The sequence below is a fragment of the Nicotiana tabacum genome, chromosome 2, assembly GCF_000715075.1.
Source record: "Nicotiana tabacum cultivar K326 chromosome 2, ASM71507v2, whole genome shotgun sequence".
Lineage (NCBI taxonomy): Eukaryota > Viridiplantae > Streptophyta > Magnoliopsida > Solanales > Solanaceae > Nicotiana > Nicotiana tabacum.
The window spans coordinates 37,720,636-37,741,008 of NC_134081.1; the positions used below are offsets into that span (position 1 = coordinate 37,720,636).

A 20,373-nucleotide genomic window follows, 5' to 3' on the forward strand; every position below is an offset into this window, starting at 1 on the left:
ACGTAACACATGGCCATGCAATCTGATCATCGATAGTAGCCTCCCGTGCTTGGCTTGAAGCCATATATCACAACATCCAATAACCCACAATACCCTTACTCCATTACTGCCATAATCTCGCACTGCAATTGAACAAAATACTTCTTGAACTCATGTAGCACTAATCATAAAATACCTCAAATCTTTTGCTAAACGCACATTCATTCTTGTGATACTCGAGCCAACCTCCTCAAGCGATCCAAACCCAATTGCAACACATATAACCCACTGGTAGAAGAAAAACTCTCCCCTGAAACATTATAGGGATCACACAATCGCAGAACATCCTGCAGAAGATAACCCACCTGCTTATCCTCAACTGGCACCCCTCTATGACCCCATCACGGTCATAATCACTATGCGATCACTTAATCTTCCCGAGTCTAAACTCGCCAATGAGACATAAGAGTCTACTTCATCCCACACATGATAAACATGAAAGATCCCTCTACTCACTCATAAATCGAGACTGTACAACACATCAAGATAGAAATGAAGCACCCAATAGTCGTTTTTACATCCCAAGCAAACTCTTCTTATCACATCCAAGCTACTGAACACATCCCGTAGCCATATCATACTCATCATATATCTATCCAACCACTCATCAAGCCACCAATCTCTCCCTTAAGGATACTACCGGATATATGAGTCCAAAAGTACATACTCACACAACTGAAACCACTGAGTCCATGCTGTGGTCTAAACCTACCCTCATTTCCTCCAGACTAGCCGAACACCACAACATAGAGAACACATCTCGCACCTCATCCATGACATCATAAGCCATTAGTGCACAACTGATACCGAGTGCTCAATATCACATACGAGTTAATGGGAAGAGTTCAAAGAAATACACTTCAAGCTGAATTAATGTCGCACAATAAGGAAAGAAAGATGGAAAATTTTCCTACATGCCATGTAGCCTCTCAAAGATAGGTATGGATGTCATCATACTGATCCACAAGACTCTACTAGAGATTTGCTCATGACTCGTAGAACCTATGAACATAGAGCTCTGATATCAACTTATGACGACACAAAATCCAACTAGTCGTGATGGCACCTAACCCAACACGCTAGGTAAGCCAAGTAACATTCAACACAAATCATATGAGAATAATAAGAGTAAATGAGTAAATACAAGTCATGAGCTTCTAAGAATTAGAATTTAAAAAGTTGGTACGAAATAAATACACCATCTGTTCGAAATATACATAAACCAAATTTCAAAAATCTAAATCTACCAAGGAAAAATGGTAGCTATCACCGGAATGTAGGTACATATTCAATGCCAGCTCCTGCCATACGCAACATCATCAGCTCCAAGATCTGCACGCAAAGTGCAGAAGTGTAGTATGAGTACAACCGACCTTATGTACTCAATAAGTAACAAACCTAACCTCAGGTTGAAAGCAATGACGAGCTCTGACTAGCTCAAAACACACACTTACATTATGTTCGCTAGTCAAAGATAGTATAGTATAATATCGTATCCACATGGATTGGAGTTAAACAGTATTTTCTTAGTTTCTAGTTTGATTGCTATCCAGGAGAATCAACAATTGAGATTTATATGATTACTAACTAAAGTTAACTAAGAATCTAAAGTTATTGACTAATGACTATCGCAACAAAAGTAAGCAAGGAAGTTATCAGTGGGAGAAAATAGGGATTGATAGGAAAGGTGCAAGATAATTGTTTGGGATCAAACTCTAGGTAATTCACTTCTAATATTAAGTGAGTCTCTCGAATTCACTCAATTATTAGTTCAAACGTTCAGAAAACACTCCTCTCTCGATTAAGTCTTAACCTCACAAGATGAACAAATTTAAGTACATGAAGATATGCAAGAACGCGTAGTAGATTGGTCTTTAGGAGCACCTCTCTCGATTATTCTCCTAACTAGGCTTAATCAATAATTCACCTTGCCTCTTTTAATTACTAAGAAGAATTAATGAACTCAACCAACAAGATAATGAAAAGATATCACAAGTTACGCCTCTCTAGATTACATGAACTAGTGAACATAGATACAACAATTAAATCATCCAAAAAATGCTTCAATACATAAAACTAGAGTTATAATCCACAAACAATCATCAATACACCAAATCCATCAAACCCTAAAGAGAACTACCCCATAGATATGGAGCAATTCATCACAAATATAATTAAAATATAGGAAAACATAAATTCGATCCAAACTCGGATCTTGAGTGAGGAAGGAATGATGAAATCCTTGTTCTTGTGTTCTTCCAACTCCTCCTTAGCCTCCTTAAGTCGAATATGTGTCAGAAGTCCAGAAAATAACATTTTTCCATGAATTTATACAAAGTAGGGTCGGGCCTAGATGAAATCTCCCTTTCCAAATGGAAATAGGAAAATTTGCAAACTTAATGCTTTTCATGCGTCGCACTATGCTACACCTAGTGCGTCGTATTAGTGCAATTTTCACGATCGTAAACTCTCTGAACTTAGTGTGTCTGACAAAATTTTGTACTAATGCTACGCACTATGCCTAGCATTAGTGTATTTTTCTATCAGACTTCAGAAAACCATCCTCAGAACTTTGTCAATATTATAACATAAATTTACCCTAATGCGCCGCACTATGCATCGCCCCGCGCATCGCACTAGTGCATTTCTTCAGTTGTTGCTTCTTCCTTGATTTTTGACGTCCAGATGTGATCCTAGACCCCCGAACATGATCCCGGCTTAATCTTTTGGGCTTTTACTCAGACTTCAAAGCTATAAATAGCTCGAATTAGTTCCAAAACATCTACATAGCCCAGAATCACTCCTACAAGGCATAAAGCACACAATAAGTGCAAAATACTATCAATTAAAGCTCAAACACAAGTAAAGTGCAGTAAATTAGAGTGCAAGAAGTGACTAAAACACAAGATCATAGACTTCCATCAAGCTCGGAAGAAGGTCAGTGTCCATCACCAATAGCCAATAACAATTCATAATAGTATAGTGAAGACAATAAAGGTATATAACCCAAGAGATGTAATGCTCAGCTCGTTCACAGATACGGGAAAGTAGACATGCTTTTAAAGTATAATAGTCCAAGTCTAAATCTTACCACTGAAATCAATTAAACATGATTTTATCAAGAGAATTCTTCTTTTTCCTAATTACAACATCAGATAAGACTTTCATTTATTAGTTAGCATGAGGAAAATACATCTATATGCCTACATGTCAAATATACATGTCAAGTTATCAAATATCGTATCACCGCATAGCACGAGGAAGGTATATCTCTATGGCTACATGTCGAATATACATGTCAAGTAATCAAATGTCATATCACTGTCTAGCATGAGGAAGGTATGTCTCTATTCCTACATGTAAAATGTACATGTCAAGAAATCAGTCTCATAGTGAAATCATTAAGTTCACACAATTTTATCACACTCTAGGTGCCTGGATCAAATGCCCCACTTGATCACACACAATAAATATAAGTCAAATCAACAGTATCATTATGGATCACTCAAATAATAGCACTTAGCACTGTACGGGTGCCTGAAATAATTGCCCATCATCGAGCACATGTATAAAAGACCGTGTATGCGCCCATTGCTGGCATGTAAGACTCAGGAGGGACGGATCCTACCCAAGCGCTAATCATAATTATATAGTCCTAATAGTGGGGCTTGGTGCACGCGTATCCTTAAAATAGTACAACTTAGCCCAATGTAGGGCCTAGCATATGCGTCACCTCAACATCAATATAACTGCTAAGGCGTGAAACCCGATCCATATATTCTTATCAATACGGCTCTATGGCCCACATCGGTCATTGATCCTCTCAAGTCTCAATATACAGACATCATGATAGAAACACAATCTAATAATATAACACGGAATATCACAATATGGCTCAATACAGCTCAAACTCGTTTCACGTACAAGGACACCAATAACATGTGAGACAACAAATCAAAAGTGCACAGAGGCAGAGATACAGCATGCAGACGTGACTATCATGACTGTACAGTGTGACTACAACTGAGGCAAATAGCTCAACATGGCAAAAATAACCCTATCATGTCTCAAACAATTGAGCATGTAGTCTAGACATGATTTCTAGCATGAATAATGTCCCGTGTAGTCATATAAATAGATAAAACATGATATCAAAGAAGCATGATATCAAATCAAGGCATACAATAACCTAAGAACAACTCGGATCATGAATACCTCGGTGCACGCACTCGCGCCCATCACCTAGCACGTGTGTCACCCCCAACCCATCTCAAATATCATATTTCCCAGGGATATTTACCCTCAAATCCAAGTTTAGATATGTTACTTACCTTTAACAAGACAAATCAAATATCGAGCAAGCCAAACAAAGCCCTATAAATGTCACGCCCCAAAATCGGGGAGCGCGACCGGCGCTCAACCAAGTGAACCCGGCCGAGCGAGCCTATTAGATTTTCTTCTATCCAAACTCATCTATGAATAAATTGGATACACATTTCGTTAATTAGACAATAAGATGATCATGTCTGCAATACCAATTTCTTACCATAAGTTTCATAATTTTTAGAGTATCAAATGGAACAAGCAATACAACTACAACATGATATAGTTTGACTTTTCCAGCACCAATACACAACCCACACTATATCCACGGAGCCTCTAATAGATACAAAAGAGTACTATGATAATGCCGGCAACAAGGCCCCGGCTATACCTTAAACACAATACACGAGGAATAAAAGATACATGACCCCGAAATGAAGTGGGGCTCACCAAGTCAATTGGGAAGAGGATGTACCTCTATCACTAGTCAATGCCTCATGCTGTGAAACCACCTGCATCCATTGAAGATGCAGCTCCCCGGCAAAAGGGACGTTAGTACATATAGAATAGTACTAGTATGAATGACAAAATACCCTCTCAATAGAATGATAAATAATACAAACAAGAATATCATAATATCAATGAAAGCCTTAAACAACATCAAACCTCAATTTAGGATCAAGACAGTGTTCAAATTAATTTCCATATCTCACATTGGGAGATTCTTAGTATCGATATACCATTTTTTACAATACCATTATTCACAATACCAATACCACTGTACTCTCAGCACAGAGTCCGATCACGACCCGATCGGCTAGGCTATCTGATTAGAGACATCAACCACAATTACTCTTCAATATCAATACCGCCATCTTTAACACAGAGTCCGATCACGACCCGATCGGCTAGGCTACCCATTAGGGACATCGGCCACAATCACCATTTCAATTATAATTTCCAGCACAATCACCACCATTTGTGCGGCATGGTGTCCGATCACAACCCGATCGACTAGGCTGTCTTATTCGAGACATCAACCTTCTATATCAATCATCGCATTTCATACTTCTTTCACGTCATTTCATTTCATTGGCACTAATAGCCATAATTATAAAATTATTCTTGGTACATTGGACATATTTAGTATTTCATGATCACCTTTTTACTTTCAAACATCAACATCATCATCACCAACAACAACAATTCAAATCAAGGTGTGTAGTACACATGTGAGCAATTAAAAATCTAAGGCACATAAAGATATTTCACAAATTGTAGAATAATAGACTTCGTTTGAACTTGACTTGAAGTCAAAACATTATTACACTACAAAAAAAACTCGATTTAGTGACGGATTTTTGCGACAAATATGTTCCCGTCGCTACTTAGCGATGGATTAACTACGGAAATAGAGATTTAACGCAAAAAAGGTAAATAGAATAATTAGTATCTAATGTAGCGACAAAATAAAAAGTCCATCACTAAAAATTGGCGCCCTCATTTTAGCAATAAAATATGTGAGGAAAATTTGGTGACAACATTTATTGCATATTAGCGACGGATGTAGCGACGAAGTGTGTATGTCGCTAATATTTTTCATTAATGAGAATATCTTTACCCTTGTTGCTACGGAAAGTTTTTGTTGCTAGGTATTTTGTGAAAAAAAGTTACGTCAAAATAAGTGTTCTGCTTTAGCAAAAAACCAACCCCTTTCTAAAAAATAAGGTCTTTCTTTCTCACAGAAGAATACACTAAGAAACCAGCCCCTTTGCTTCTTCTTCTTCTCCTCTAATCTTCCATTAATTTTCCTAGATGCGTTACTACATCAACTCTTTTCTACAATACTGGTATGTCTCTACTTCTTTCTCTGTTTATTAGTAATTTTTCTACATTAAAATTTTTAGGGCTTTGGTTGATGTAAAATAAATCAAGCTTTCGTATCTTCCCCCTTTTTCTTTGTAGTATGTGAAGTTAAATATGAAGTAGAGGTTGACATATTTGGGATATATCTCATTTGTGCATAAATATGTATTGTTATTACTATTTATTGTTATTACTATTTATTCTTTTGTGTTGAACTCTTGATTAATACCAATTTTGGTGATATTTGGTTATTAAAATCGAATTTAGGTGTTTTGAGATCTGCGTGATTTCCAATTTCTTCAAGGTGAAGTGCTGCAAAACTCTACGTTGTTGCTAAACTTTCATGTTGTTTTGTCCTGCTTTTAAGACTGCTTTGACATCAACCCGTTCCAGCATCTACCCAGTAACCAGTTCTTCACTCGAGCACTAGTAGTCTTGGAGTTTTGCTACTCTTTTATACATCCTGTATATCATGTAAGGAGTTTCTTGTCCTTTTCTTAACGTAGGATTGATAACACCCAGTAGCCACGGATCAATCTTTTCTTGTCTTTTATTACTAGTTTTGCTACTAAGAATTGCATTTACTTGAAAACAATAAAAAAAGCATATGAGAACAACATAGAACAAAATCTTTTCTTAACGTAGGATTGATAACACCTTATCTAGACCAATTGTTTTTTACTTGCAGCAGTCTTTTTGCAAGCTACTGGAGTCCATCCTTCCTTCATATTTTTCTCCTCATTGTTGCTCAATTTATAGGTATTCAAGCTGGCTGTAGATGCACCAATCTTCCCAGCCGAAATTCTACTGGAATGTTCAGCCACTTGAACACTTTCATGTCCTGTTTTTTCCTTTTCCTGTTGCAACAGATTTCCAGCCTGCACATTTGCTTCTATATCCCTATGGTTGCCTGATTGCTCAGCTTCAACATCCATTTTTTTAAGTGTAATTGATTGATCGACATCCCAAGCAGGCAAGCAACATTAGTAGCATTCACCTGCTCCCCAAAGCAGTAGCTGCAGGAATATCCCTAGGAGCTTTAGATTTATCATAAGTTTTTCGTTGATCCGTACTCCTCGGCACAATATTTTCACCAGCTGTTTTCTTTTCAATAATTTGTCAAGTTTCAATTTGAACTACAACTACATTAGGAACATTTTTAATAGCTTCCTTAACACCTATAACAGCAACCCGAACAGCTGGTGTACTCTAAGAAACCCCATGCCCCACTTGAACTTCAGCAACTCAAACAATTGTGACATTGAGTTTTGATGATTGCCAGCCCATTCCTTCTACATTTATCTTCTCAGTCATATGATCACCACCATTAACAGTAGACGACACCATACCAGCCTTCTTTTCATCCAATAAAGTCCCTAAATCACCTTGTTATTTCTCAGCAGATTTGCCTTCATACGTAGCCTTTTCATGATAGTGACTGTCATTCTTTTCCTATTTTCTTGACATATGAGTTGTGTAGCTTTTTGCATCAATACCTGATTTTGTCTTCTGAAACTAGTTAGAAACATGAATATAATCTCTGTAATAAATTTATTAGTACCTTTGTGGTTCTACATATTGCATAATAAATCTATGTGGTATTTTTTTTTGCATGCATCTGACTAAATTTATATTTGTTCAGCTTCATTTTAGGAAAAGGAACGAAACAATCTCAAAGATTCCTCATGGATTAATTAAGGTATTGGTATATTTCTATTAAATTATAAATATATCTTAATTTATTTTGTTGACATATATTTTATTCTCTCTCTCTCTCTCTCTCTCTCTCTCTCTCTCTCTCCCTTTCTTTTCTTGTTCTTATTAGCGCTTTCTTAAAATAAAATGTCAATGTTATTTAGAATTTTAGCTTTTTCACAAATGGTTAATCTTACATATAGTGACTGCTAGGGATGCGAGATAATTTTTAGTTATCTAAAAATATTCACATAGATTACATTAGCTTTCTGATGTATTTGTGATGTTATGATGTATTTGAGATTGTTTATATATAGTGACTACTAGGGATGTATTTGTGATATTCTGATGTGTTTGTGATCTATTTAATCTTACATTAACTTCATGATGTATCTGTGATATTCTTTTTCTTTAACAATTTATGGCTTATAAAATAAAAGTAACTACTTGAGTTTTTTTGCTGCCATGTATTTGGTTTCTTTCCTTCGTGCATAAAAAGGAAGTACTGGGTGTTTGGTAAGGTTAAGTATATCTTCTCTTTACTTAATTCTTGTGTTATTACTTACCAAAAAAATAATATTTGCTTGTCTTTTTAATTTTAACATTAAATAGAAAAATGGAGAATCTAGAGCGTGGTTGGATGTATGAGAGGTTGGATGGACGAGGGGGTATTAATTCTTGTTTCATATCCGGTGTGGCTAAATTTCTCCAGTTTGCATGTTCTCAAAGAAATCGCATGATTGGTGACAATGTTAGATGTCCTTGTAAAAAATGTCACAACATTAAATACATGGATGTTGAAACCGTTAGATTACATCTTTTGAAGTTTGGATTTGTTGAGAATTATTTTGTTTGGATATATCAAGGGGAACGATGCCTTACTAATGAGTTGTCTTCTAGCGGTAATTTGAATGGTGGTTCTCAACCAACATTTGGATATGAGAATCCATACCGAAGAATGATTCTTGACATAGTTGGGCCCAATATTAGCCAGGGTTCGAGTTCGCAATTTGATAGTAATGTTGAACCTGAGTCATCTCATCCTTATGAACCTTCAATGGAGGAGGAGCCTAATCTTAAATCTCAGAAGTTCTATGATTTGCTACAGGCTGCCAATGCAGAATTGTATCCTGGTTCTTCTCTCTTTCAACTTGCAGTAGTTTCTATGATGTTAAACATTAAAAAGGAGAATTCATTGTCACAAAGGGGTTATGACCAAATGATGAACTGTTTAAAGAGGCTTTACCTAAAGATAACATAGTGCTTTATAACTATTATGAAACTAAGAAGCTAGTGTATAGCTTGGGTTTGCCCATTGAAAAGATTGATTGTTGTAATTCAGGATGTATGTCGTATTGGGGTGAGGACGAAGACCTCACATCTTGTAAATTTTGTGGCTACAAGAGATATAAGCGCCGTGTCGGCTCTCGTAAGGGAAAATTGGTGCCTTACAAGAAAATATATTACTTTCCTTTGATTCCTAGATTGCAGAGATTATATGCATCCCATGCTACAGCAGCTGACATGAGATGGCATCATGAGCATATACAAGAGGAGGGGGTAATGCGTCATCCATCAGACTCTGAGGCTTGGAAGCACTTTAATGAAACTCATTCTTTTTTTGCTGTTGAACCAAGAAATGTGAGGTTGGGGTTATGTACTGATGGTTTTCAGCCATTTGGTCAATCTGAGAGGAAATATTCTTCTTGGCCAGTGATTATCACTTCATACCATTTACCTCCGTGGATGTGTATGAAGGAGGCATATATGTTTTTAACTGTCATTATTCCAGGACCAACCAATCCTAAGCAAAAAATTGATGTTTATCTATAACCTCTAATAAAAGAACTGACATTATTGTGGGAGGAGGGTGTAGAAGCATTTGACTTCTCAAAAAAGCAAAACTTTCAATTAAGGGCAGCTTTGATGTGGACAATCAGTGACTTTCCTGCATATTCTATGTTATCAGGATGGAGTACCGTGGGGAAGTTAGCATGTCCTTAATGTATGGAGGAAGCACAATCTTTTAGATTACATCATGGTGGAAAAATATCTTGGTTTGACAGTCATAGAATGTTTCTTGACCAAAATCATCCATTTAGGAAAGATCGTAAAAACTTTCTTAAAGGTCAGACCGTCAAAAGGAGACCACCAACCTTTAGAACGGGAGAGGAAATTTTGAACCAAATTAGTGAATTGGGGACAAGGAAAGTGACAAAGCTGGATGCAGAAGAAGTTAATCGGAGAATGTGTAAATCTTGTGGATGGAAAAAAAAGTATCTTTTGGGATTTTCCTTATTGGAGTTCCGACATGATTCGACATAATCTTGACGTCATGCATATTGAAAAGAATGTCTTTGATAAAGTTTTTAACACAGTTCTTAATGTTAAAGACAAAACCAAAGACAATCCAAAAGTACGTCTAGATATGGTAGAATACTGTGATCGACCTCATTTGGCAAAGAATGCAAGTGGAAGCTATCCCAAAGCTGCATATACAATAGACAAGTCATCGATAGATATCTTGTTTGATTGGGTGAAAGGTTTGAAGTTTCCATATGGGTATGTTTAGAATTTGAATTGATGTCTAGACACGACCAAGTATAGGTTATTTGGTATGAAAAGTCATGATTTTCATGTGTTCATACAATGATTAATGCCTATTGCCTTTCCTGAGCTACTTCCTAATAATGTGTGGCAAGCACTTACAAAATTAAGCTTATTTTTTAAAGATCTTTCTTCGACCACTCTATGAGTTGCTGAAATGGAGAGATTAGAGGTAGACATCCCACAAATCTTGTGTAAGTTATAACGTATATTTCCCCTTAGGTTCTTTAACTCAATGGAATATTTACCTGTGCACCTTCCATATGAAGCAAGGATTGCTGGACCTGTACAATACCGATGGATGTATCCTTTTGAGAGGTAAATATAAATAATTTATGTACTAATTATAAAATTATGCTACACTGGGTTTTCTAATTTACTGGTCCATCCATTTATCCATTTAGGTACCTTGAAACTCTTTAAAAAAATGATTGGGAATAAAGCCAGTGTCGAAGGTTCCATTTGTGAAGCATACTTGGTGACAGAGTCAACACAATTATTTTCTCATTATTTTGAACCTCATGTCATGACACGTAATCATAATGTGACACGTAATGATGATGGTGGTGTTATGAAAGATCTTGAAGGAAATTTATCAATATTCACCCGTCCAGGTCGACTATGGGGAGAAGCAAAAAAGAGAAATTTATCCCTTGACGAAATCAAGGCTGCCCAAACTTATATTCAACTAAATTGTAAAGAAGTTGAGCCATTTGTGAGGTAACATTTGAAAGTTATACTTTCTTAATATGATAAACGTGTCCATATATCGTGAATTCCTATTTTAACTTATTTTATTGAAATGAAGTATGTACGTGGAACGTTTGCAAGAAGCACTCCCGAATCTATCTCAAGATCAAATGGATGAAAGCCTCCAAACATATTTCGCTGAATGGTTCAAGGGATATGTAAGCCTCAAATAATCATTTTCCTTTATAAAATAATTTACTCAAGTTAACTTGTGAAATTTAACTAAGTCTTACAATTTTTCGTAAATAGGTTCGCTGTAATCATAAGAATGAATTCTTGCGAAGCCTTGCTCATGGACCATTAATAAGTGTGAAATTCCATTCAGTGTATTTTGTTAATGGATACAAATTTCACACTGAATGTCATGGTAGTGCAAGATCAACAATGAATAGTGGAGTTTGTATCACAGATCCAAATGTTGGTGACTACTATGGAAAGATACAAGAGATTATACCAGTGGAATACCGTGAAGAACCTTTAAAGCAAACTGTGTTATTCAAATATGAATGGTTTGACCCAACTATTAATGTTGGTGTTAAAAAGCACAATGAGTACAAATTGGTCGATGTTAACCATCGTCTTCGATTTAAGAAATATGAATCTTTTATTCTTGCGATGCAAGCAACTCAAGTGTGTTATGTGTCTTATCCTAGCAAGAAAAAGGACAAGGATGATTGGTTATCTGTATTAAAAGTCAAACCTCGGAATATTGTAGAATTACCCGATGAGGAAGCGCCAACATTTTCAGAATCGAATCTCCCGTTCCAAGTTGATGAAGTTGAAGTCCATGAGATAAATATGAATATTGTCGTTGATGAAAGTATAATCTTGCATGATCCAAATGGGGAGATAATTGAAATGGATGAACCATTTGATGATGGATTATTGCCAGAGCATCATGAAACTGAAGAAGAGTATGAAACTAAAGAAACTGAGGAGGATGAGGAAGAGTTACAAGAAGAAATAGATAGTGACTAGTGTGTTAAAAATTATGCTACTATATCTCTTTGTATTTTATTTATAGTAATCTGTGTTGTATGCTATAACTTATGTGCAAGAATATATGTATATGTATATTTTTTGTTGTCTTTAATGTCCAAGCTTCTCATTCATTTTCTTAAATCATTGCTTACTATAAAACCGAAAGTCTAAAATAATTCTATGATTTTGCACGAATTACTTAGCTGTCTATTATTTTTGCAGGGTGTTAATTCCAGTCTAGTACATTAGCTCGACTTTCACCTATTGGCATCATTTTAAACTTCTACCAATCTTTTTGCGTTTTTGCTCTCCAACCACAGGTATAAAGAACCTTCTGAGTTTCAGGTATTCACCTGCACTAAATTCACCTAGTGTTGCTTCTGCTGGGATCATACTGATTTAACAAATTGATTGACTAGAATAATATTTACACCTAAGCAACTAGACACTAGGACATAATAATATACTGCTTATTAAATAACTCCAATTGCCCGCCAATTTTTTGAAGGAAACAATTGATGTCTCTGCTATGAAGTAGGGAATTGAGAGGGCTTACATAATCTATCTACTTTATTTAATCAAACAGAATCCTTTTAAAATAGCTAAAATGAATCAAGTGATGTTAAAATCCTTTTAAAATAGCTAAAATAGCACTGGCAATGTTTCAGTTCTTTCTCTGGCCACAGAAAGACAGACCTGATTTCATAGCAAGTGATGTTAAAATTAAGAAGCAATTACAAAGTTTCTCAAGAGTAATTCACAACTGAATCTCTGACAGGCACCATGTATTGCTCGCTACTTTTTCAATTTGCTTATCACTATTTGTTTTACAGATATGACTCGAGGCAGAGGTCGAAGTAGTGTAGGACGTATAAGCAAGTCCTCTTCTAGGGGTAATTCAGCTACTCATAGGAACATTCCTACTATTCCCATTCCAACAATTACTCATCAACAAGGTAGTACGAGTTCTTCAAGTGGGCCAAGTCATATTAACCAAGTTCAAACATTAGGTCATGGTAGTACTCCTCCAATTCAAATATCAGGTAATAATAGTACCCCACATGTCTATGTTGAACCATCTCCGATGACACCTAATCAGAGCAACACAGTAGATGAGGGTATATCACATAATAATGTAATAGGTGAGGGTATATCTACTCAAAGCAATGCAATAGGTGAAGGTGAGTGCAACGGTAGTCTTGGCCAGCAAACTCTTGTTTTTCTTTCTTCTACAGGGTTAGTCCATGTTTCTACTATTTGTTTTATATACTGTTATTGATTTATGATAAGCCTTCAAGTAATGTCTTCAAATTGTCTAGGTTATAAACTTCTAGATTATTCTCTGAGTATATATATGAAAATTTCAAGAATGAACTTCATCCTAATGGAATCAATTGGAAAGGTGTCCCAAAAGAGATAAAAGAATTTTACTTTGGAGAATTCAAGGTATGACATTCCATCAAATTGATTTTACATAGTGTATTAACTTTTATAGATAGTATACTAATGTTACTACTTTACAAAATTATTTCAGAAGGCATTTTATTGGGATTCTTTGATTGATAGAGAAGTGAAGCGCCTATGGGGAAGTAAGGCAGCGAGAAGGTACTGTGATTTTATATGCAAAATAAAAAAGATAAGGATATAGTTCAACCAGATTTTGTTCCAAAAGATATGTGGGACAATTGGATGGAACTATGGAAGGATCCTAAGTGTGTCAAAAACTCAGAAAAAAATACAAAAAATCGTTATGGCGGTGGGACTGCCGTCGCCATTGGGACTCACACGGGCGGCTCTATCACCGTTGGGGAACATCGCAAGAGACTTGTAAGTATATTCTTCGTAAGGGGTAATCACTAGAATTCAGTATACATATTTCAGCTTCTTAATAGGTTGAGTGAAACAGAGGAGCAGTAGCGTACTATTAGTAAGTAGTAATATTTGCTAAGTTTTGTTGCTCTATATTAGACTGGCTTTGTTATATTTGTGATGTATGCAAATAACAGGAAGCATCTTTAATTTTTCAGCTGCACCCACTTTTTCACCTGAAGCTCCTGAAACCACTTTTTTGCTCTATTAAATAAAGAATTGAGAAACTAAGTTAACAAGTTCACATGCTAGCAAATATTTTCAGAGCAATATCGAGTAATTATAGTGAATAGTTGGAATCAGGTGAGAAAGTTACTTGATTTGTGATGGCGTAAACAATTATAGCAGCTGCAGCTCCTCTGTAATACATTGGAGCAAGACTGTGGTATCTCTCTTGGCCTGCTGTGTCCTATATTTCAAATTTTATAGTAGCATCATATACTGCTACTGTTTACGAGAAATATACTGCACCAATAGTTGATTCTTACACATAACATAAGCTGAGTTCAATCAAAAAGTCCAAATATAAAATAGGAAGAACAGAACTAAACTGGATTTTGCAGCTACACTTATCAAATGGTAAACCAAGAACCTACCTAAAATTCAATAAATGTTTACTGTTATATACCTTCTTGGTACCTCCATTAGTAAACTGTTTCACCTTATCAAAGGAAATTAAGTTCTTTGTTTTTTGTATAGGCTATTGAAAAGGGTCGAGATCCAACACCAAGTGAGCTACACTTGCACGTCCATACACATGGTCATGATGAAAAATCTTTTGTTAGTGAGCAATCCCGACTTGTACAAGTAAGTCCAAAATCCTATAATTTTACTGACTTTGTATATGACATTAACGTCCCACCTGAACTACTTGTTTAGCACCTATTTCAGTCCTAAAGATGATTTTTGCTAACTTTTGTTTGAATGAATAACTTAACAGTTAACTTATTTATGCTTTTATCATTTATTTTTCCCTTATGTTCAGCTTCATCATTAATGAATTTCACTAATTATTATGGTATTTACAGGAAAAATATCAGCAAATATTACAACAACAAACACAAACTCAATCTGATATTGATCAATCTTTAGCATTCTATCAAGCCGCGGGAGGGGAAAAGAAGAGAAGAATTTATGGTCTTGGATCTCAAGCAAAATATTTCTATGGGCCGAATCTTCGTGCCTCTTCTGGATCTGATGCTTCTTCATCATCAGCACCTCTGAATGCGCAGTCAGCAACGATGGTGAATTTGGATGAGTTAGTGATGCGATTGATTCCTGCATTGACTGATTATATGGTTCCTGTACTGACTGATCACATGCTTCCTGTGTTGGCTGAGCGAGTAAGAGGATTGATAGCTTAACCATCACATGTACAAGATAATCATACCGATCACCCATCAGCTATGGCACCTCCAGTTCCTCCTCCTACTACTAATATTAACGAGGTTCATGCATCGCTTTCTGATGATGACCTTAACTCTCCAGTCTCTCAGTAGTTAACTATTTTTATTTGAACTTTGTTTTGGTATTGTAGATATTTTGGTATTAACGAGGTTCATGCATCGCTTTCTGATGAGGACCTTCACTCTCTAGTATCTCAGTAATTAACTATTTTTGTTTGAACTTTATTTTAGTATTGTAAATGTTTTAATCTTAATTATACATTTGCATTTTGGTATCTATTTTGGATCTTGTCGAATATTAATTTCTATGAATTTCAGTTATTATTAAGAGTATCTTATATATGCTTTTACAATATGTATTTTATTAAATAAAATAAGAAAAATATAATTTGCGACGGATTTTCTTCGTAGCTATAACTAATATAGAATAACAGGATGCGACAGATTTGCGACAAAAGAATTTCGTCACCAAAAGAAAGGCAAATATGTGTCAATAATATTAGCAACGGATTAGCGGCAGAAAATATTCATCGCCAATTAAATCCGACGACGAAATGACTTGTCGATTTGGCGACAAAATTGATGATAATTGCGACGGATATGTGTTGTCGCTAAGAGTAGCAAAAGATACCAACCGTAGCTAATTCATCGCTAACTTACCAACGGATTCAATTTTTTCGTTAGAAAAGGGTTAGCTACGAGCAAATTAGCGACGGACACAAATCCGTCGCTAAACAGGTTTAGTGACGGAAATATGCTATTTAGCTACGGAATTCGTCTGTCGCTAAAGCCGATTTTTTTGGTAGTGTTAATGCACAACCCATACATGAACACATCCTCAATTGATAACATAACATGAATAAAGCATTTAGGATACTTATTGAACATATGTCGATTTTATCATGAACTACTTGGGTCTTACATAAATTACATGAATATCGTGGGATTCAATTCTAAGAGAAGAGTTTAGCCATCATGGTTCTAGCTCATTTGAGCATTTTATCAAACACTAGGTGTGCATTAAGATTTCAAGGTCCTTTTATGGAGGATTCCACCATCCCACAACCCATTCTTTACCATGCTTAGTTCAACAATCTTCCTACACCCCTTGATATCACATGCATGTAAAATAAACAACTCTCATGCCCAAAAATTATCTTGCTAATTTTTCATTTTCAGATAATTTCGAAATTAGGGGTTATGGTGTAGAATCTTACCTCTAGGATGAAGACTTTGTGGGTTATCCATGTTAATCTTTCAAGATTCGAGCAAGAATTAAAGAACAATTATTGAGGAATACCTTCTCACTCTAGGGCACTCTCTCTCACTCTAAAATGTCATATTTTAGCTCAAAAATGGCCCAAAGCGTATATTTAACAAAGTAGGGTCGGGTTTTAAAAACTCAAAAATGAAGCTCCGGAATAAGGCCTGTGATCGCATAATCGATATGCGGACAGTATATCGGCCGCATAATTGGTGTCCAAAACTGGCAAAAATCTGTCTGGGTCTGCGGTCACTATACGACCTGCAGACTTGTTCTGCGGTCGCATAATGAACTGTAGAACAGTTCTGCGGTCGCATAGTCGACCGCAGAATGGCATCCAAACTGCCCCTCTACTGCCTCACTCTACGGCCATTATGTGGTCCGCGGAGTGATTCTGCGGTCGCATAATGGACCGCATAAACACATTTCTCTGCCAAAATATTTCCTTTATCCCTCAGTACATTGCTCAACACGTAAAACCAATTCGGCACCACGAAACATTATATTTCTTTTTGCAAAATACTTTACGGGGCCTTACATTCTTCCCCACTTAGGATCATTCGTCCTTGAATGAGGGTCAAAATCTGTTATTAGCATCAAATGTGGCCCAACTGCTAATTCACACTCACCAGTAGTTTCAAAATTTGGCTAACTCCCTAAATTTTCAAACATTTCGCTATAGTCTCCCTTGTAACTGGGCTTATCTACCTGTCATAGAATTCCAGAAGCACATCCTAACAGCATATACATAATCCAACGATGTAACATAATACAAAACAACACCAATTGAGGCCTCACAAGCAATATATTACCAGAGAGGAACACCTTTAACGTCAATTTGTACAATTGATACATAATTCATATAAGGTAACCCTTCGAATATTTATAGAACACAACTTTATAAATACATGGCTATTCAAAGAAATAAGGATACTTTTTCTTGATTTCTTTCTCGGCCTCCCAAGTAGCCTCTTCAACCTGTTGGTTTCGCCATAGCACTTTCACGGATGCAATTTCTTTATTTCTCAACTTTCGGACATGCCGATCAATAATAGAAACTGGAATCTCTTCTTAAGTCAATTTCTCATTAACCTCAATAGTCTCAACCGGAACAATGAGTGTCGGGTCTCCTACTACTTTCTTCAACATAGACACATGAAACACCGGGTGTACTAATGACATCTCAGGTGGTAGATCAAGCTTGTACGGCACCTCATCGATCCTCTGAATGATTTTGTATGGTCCGATATACCTCAAAATCAATTTCACTTTCTTACCAAATCGCATTACACCTTTCATGGGGAAAACATTCAAGAATACCCAATCATCTTCTTTGAACTCCAAATCCCTACGACGAACATCCTAATAGGATTTCTGACGACTATGAGCAGTCTTCAACCACTCCTTAATGATTTTAACTTGTTTTCATAGCATGATGCACGAGGTCTGGCCCTATAAACTCTGCTTCCCCAATTTCGAACCACCCAATGGGAGATCTGCATCTCCTCCCATATAAAGCCTCGAAAGGTGCCATCTGAATTCTAGCATGATAGCTATTGTTGTAGGCAAATTCTATGAGTGGCAAATGATCATCCCAGCTACCTTTGAAGTCTAGAACACAAGCACGTAACATATCCTCTAGCGTCTGAATAGTTCGCTCTGCCTGCCCGTCAGTCTGCGAGTGAAAGGCTGTTCTAAGATTCACCTGAGTACCCAAACCTTGTTGAAATTTCTTCCAAAAATTAGCAGTGAATTGTGCTCCCCGATCAGAAATGATAGAAACTGGGGTGCCATACAACCGGACTATTTCTTTGATATACAACTGAGCATAGTATTCCGCTATGTCGGTAGACTTAACCGGCAAAAAGTGTGCTGATTTCGTGAGTCGATCCACAATCACCCAAATTAAGTCAAACTTGTTCAGAGTGCACGGTAATCCTACCACAAAGTCCATATTTGTAATTTCCCACTTCCATATTAGAATTTCTATGTTCTGTGCCAACCCACCGGGCCTTTGGTGTTCGGCCTTTACTTGCTGACAATTCAGACATCTTGCCACAAAGTCCGCCACATTCCTCTTCATGTTATTCCACCAATAGACTTCCTTAAGATTATGATACATTTTTGTAGAGCCCGGGTGCACAAAATACCTAGAAGTGTGAGCCTCGGTCATGATTCTTTCCTGGAGACTATCCACATTTGGAACACATAGTCGCCCTTGGTACCTTAGTGTACCATCATCCATGCCAAGAGAAAAGGCCATGGTCTTATGTTTATGAATCCCCTCTTTCAATTGTGCCAGCAATGGATCGTTGTATTGCTTCTCCTTAACTTCTACCACAAGTGATGATTCAGCCCTATTTTGTACAATTACCCCTCCTTCACTAGAGTCCGCAAGACGAACTCCCAAACTAGCCAATCGGCGAACTTCCTTGGCCAATGACCTTTGATATGCCTCCAAGTGAGCCAAACTACCCATAGATTTCCGGCTAAGAGCATCCGCCACAACATTAGCCTTACCCGGATGATATAGAATATCAATGTCGTAATCCTTGAGTAACTCAAGCCATCTTCTCTGCCTCAAATTCAATTCCTTCTGCTTGAAAATATATTGAAGGCTCTTATGGTTCGTGAATATATCCACATGGACCCCATATAAATAATGATGCCAAATTTTCTATGCAAATACCACTGCCGCAAGTTCTAAGTCATGTGTTAGATAATTCTTTCCATGATTCTTGAGCTGCCTAGAAGCATAAGCTATCACCTTGGCATGTTGCATTAATAAAAACCCAAGCCCAATTCTTGAAGCATCACAATATACCACAAATCCATTTGCACCCTCTGGTAAGGTCAACACCGGTGCCGTAGTCAATCTCAATTTCAACTCCTGGAAGCTCCTTTCACAAGCATATGGCCATTGGAACTTAATTGCCTTCAGGGTCAATTTTGTCAACGGAGAGGCAAGGGAAGAAAACCCCTCCACAAATTTTCTGTAATACCCAGCTAATCCTAAGAAACTACGAATCTCTATTGGAGTTGTAGGCCTCGGCTAATTCTTCACAGCTGCAATCTTTTGAGGATCAACCATAATCCCTTCACTAGAGACTATATGACCCAAGAATGTGACAGATTTAAGCCAAAATTCACACTTCGAAAACTTTGCATATAACTTGTGCTACTATAGGGTTTGTAGAACAACCCTAAGATGATCGGCATGGTCCTCACGATTGCGTGAATAAACAAGAATATCATCAATGAACACTATCACAAAGGAGTCAAGAAAAGGCTTGAACACTCGATTCATAAGATCCATGAAAGGTGTTGGGGTATTTGTTAGCCCAAAAGACATTACCAAAAATTCAAAGTGTCCATATCGGGTTCTAAAAGCTATTTTCGGAACATCCTGCTCCCTGATCTTCAATTGGTGATATCCGGATCTTAAATCGATCTTGGAGAAGTACCTAGCACCCTGCAATTGGTCAAACAAGTCATCTATCCTTGGAAGTGGGTACTTATTCTTGATTGTGACCTTGTTAAGCTGCTGATAGTCAATACACATTCTCAGTGATC

At 36.8% G+C, this 20,373-nt stretch overlaps 1 protein-coding gene and 1 pseudogene across 4 annotated transcripts; both read left to right on the forward strand.

Moving 5' to 3' along the window:
* Window positions 1–5,951: 5,951 nt before the first annotated feature.
* LOC142161742 (uncharacterized) lies at window positions 5,952–12,373 on the forward strand. Of its 4 annotated transcripts, XM_075232574.1 has the most exons (8): window positions 5,952–6,212; window positions 6,496–6,532; window positions 6,622–6,702; window positions 7,871–7,927; window positions 10,753–10,848; window positions 10,935–11,250; window positions 11,339–11,438; window positions 11,530–12,373. In XM_075232574.1, the coding sequence occupies exons 5-8, from the start codon at window positions 10,794–10,796 to the stop codon at window positions 12,256–12,258; spliced, it is 1,200 nt and encodes a 399-aa protein (XP_075088675.1). In that variant the 5' UTR covers window positions 5,952–6,212; window positions 6,496–6,532; window positions 6,622–6,702; window positions 7,871–7,927; window positions 10,753–10,793; the 3' UTR covers window positions 12,259–12,373. The 4 variants fall into 4 exon arrangements, with proteins under 4 accessions (XP_075088675.1, XP_075088683.1, XP_075088680.1 ...); XM_075232582.1 differs by lacking the exon at window positions 6,622–6,702; XM_075232579.1 differs by lacking the exon at window positions 6,496–6,532 and having other exon boundaries at window positions 6,596–6,702.
* A 547-nt stretch (window positions 12,374–12,920) lies between these two features.
* On the forward strand, window positions 12,921–15,832 carry LOC107805359 (uncharacterized; annotated as a pseudogene).
* The last annotated feature ends 4,541 nt before the right edge of the window (window positions 15,833–20,373 follow it).

Bases quoted from the DNA above. Each gene is read 5' to 3' on its own strand.
- LOC142161742 (XM_075232574.1), top strand. From the start codon at position 10,794: ATGAAGCAAGGATTGCTGGACCTGTACAATACCGATGGATGTATCCTT. The intron at 11,251-11,338 runs GTAACATTTGAA...ATTGAAATGAAG, and splicing joins GAAGTTGAGCCATTTGTGAG to TATGTACGTGGAACGTTTGC. The intron at 11,439-11,529 runs GTAAGCCTCAAA...TTTCGTAAATAG, and splicing joins CTGAATGGTTCAAGGGATAT to GTTCGCTGTAATCATAAGAA.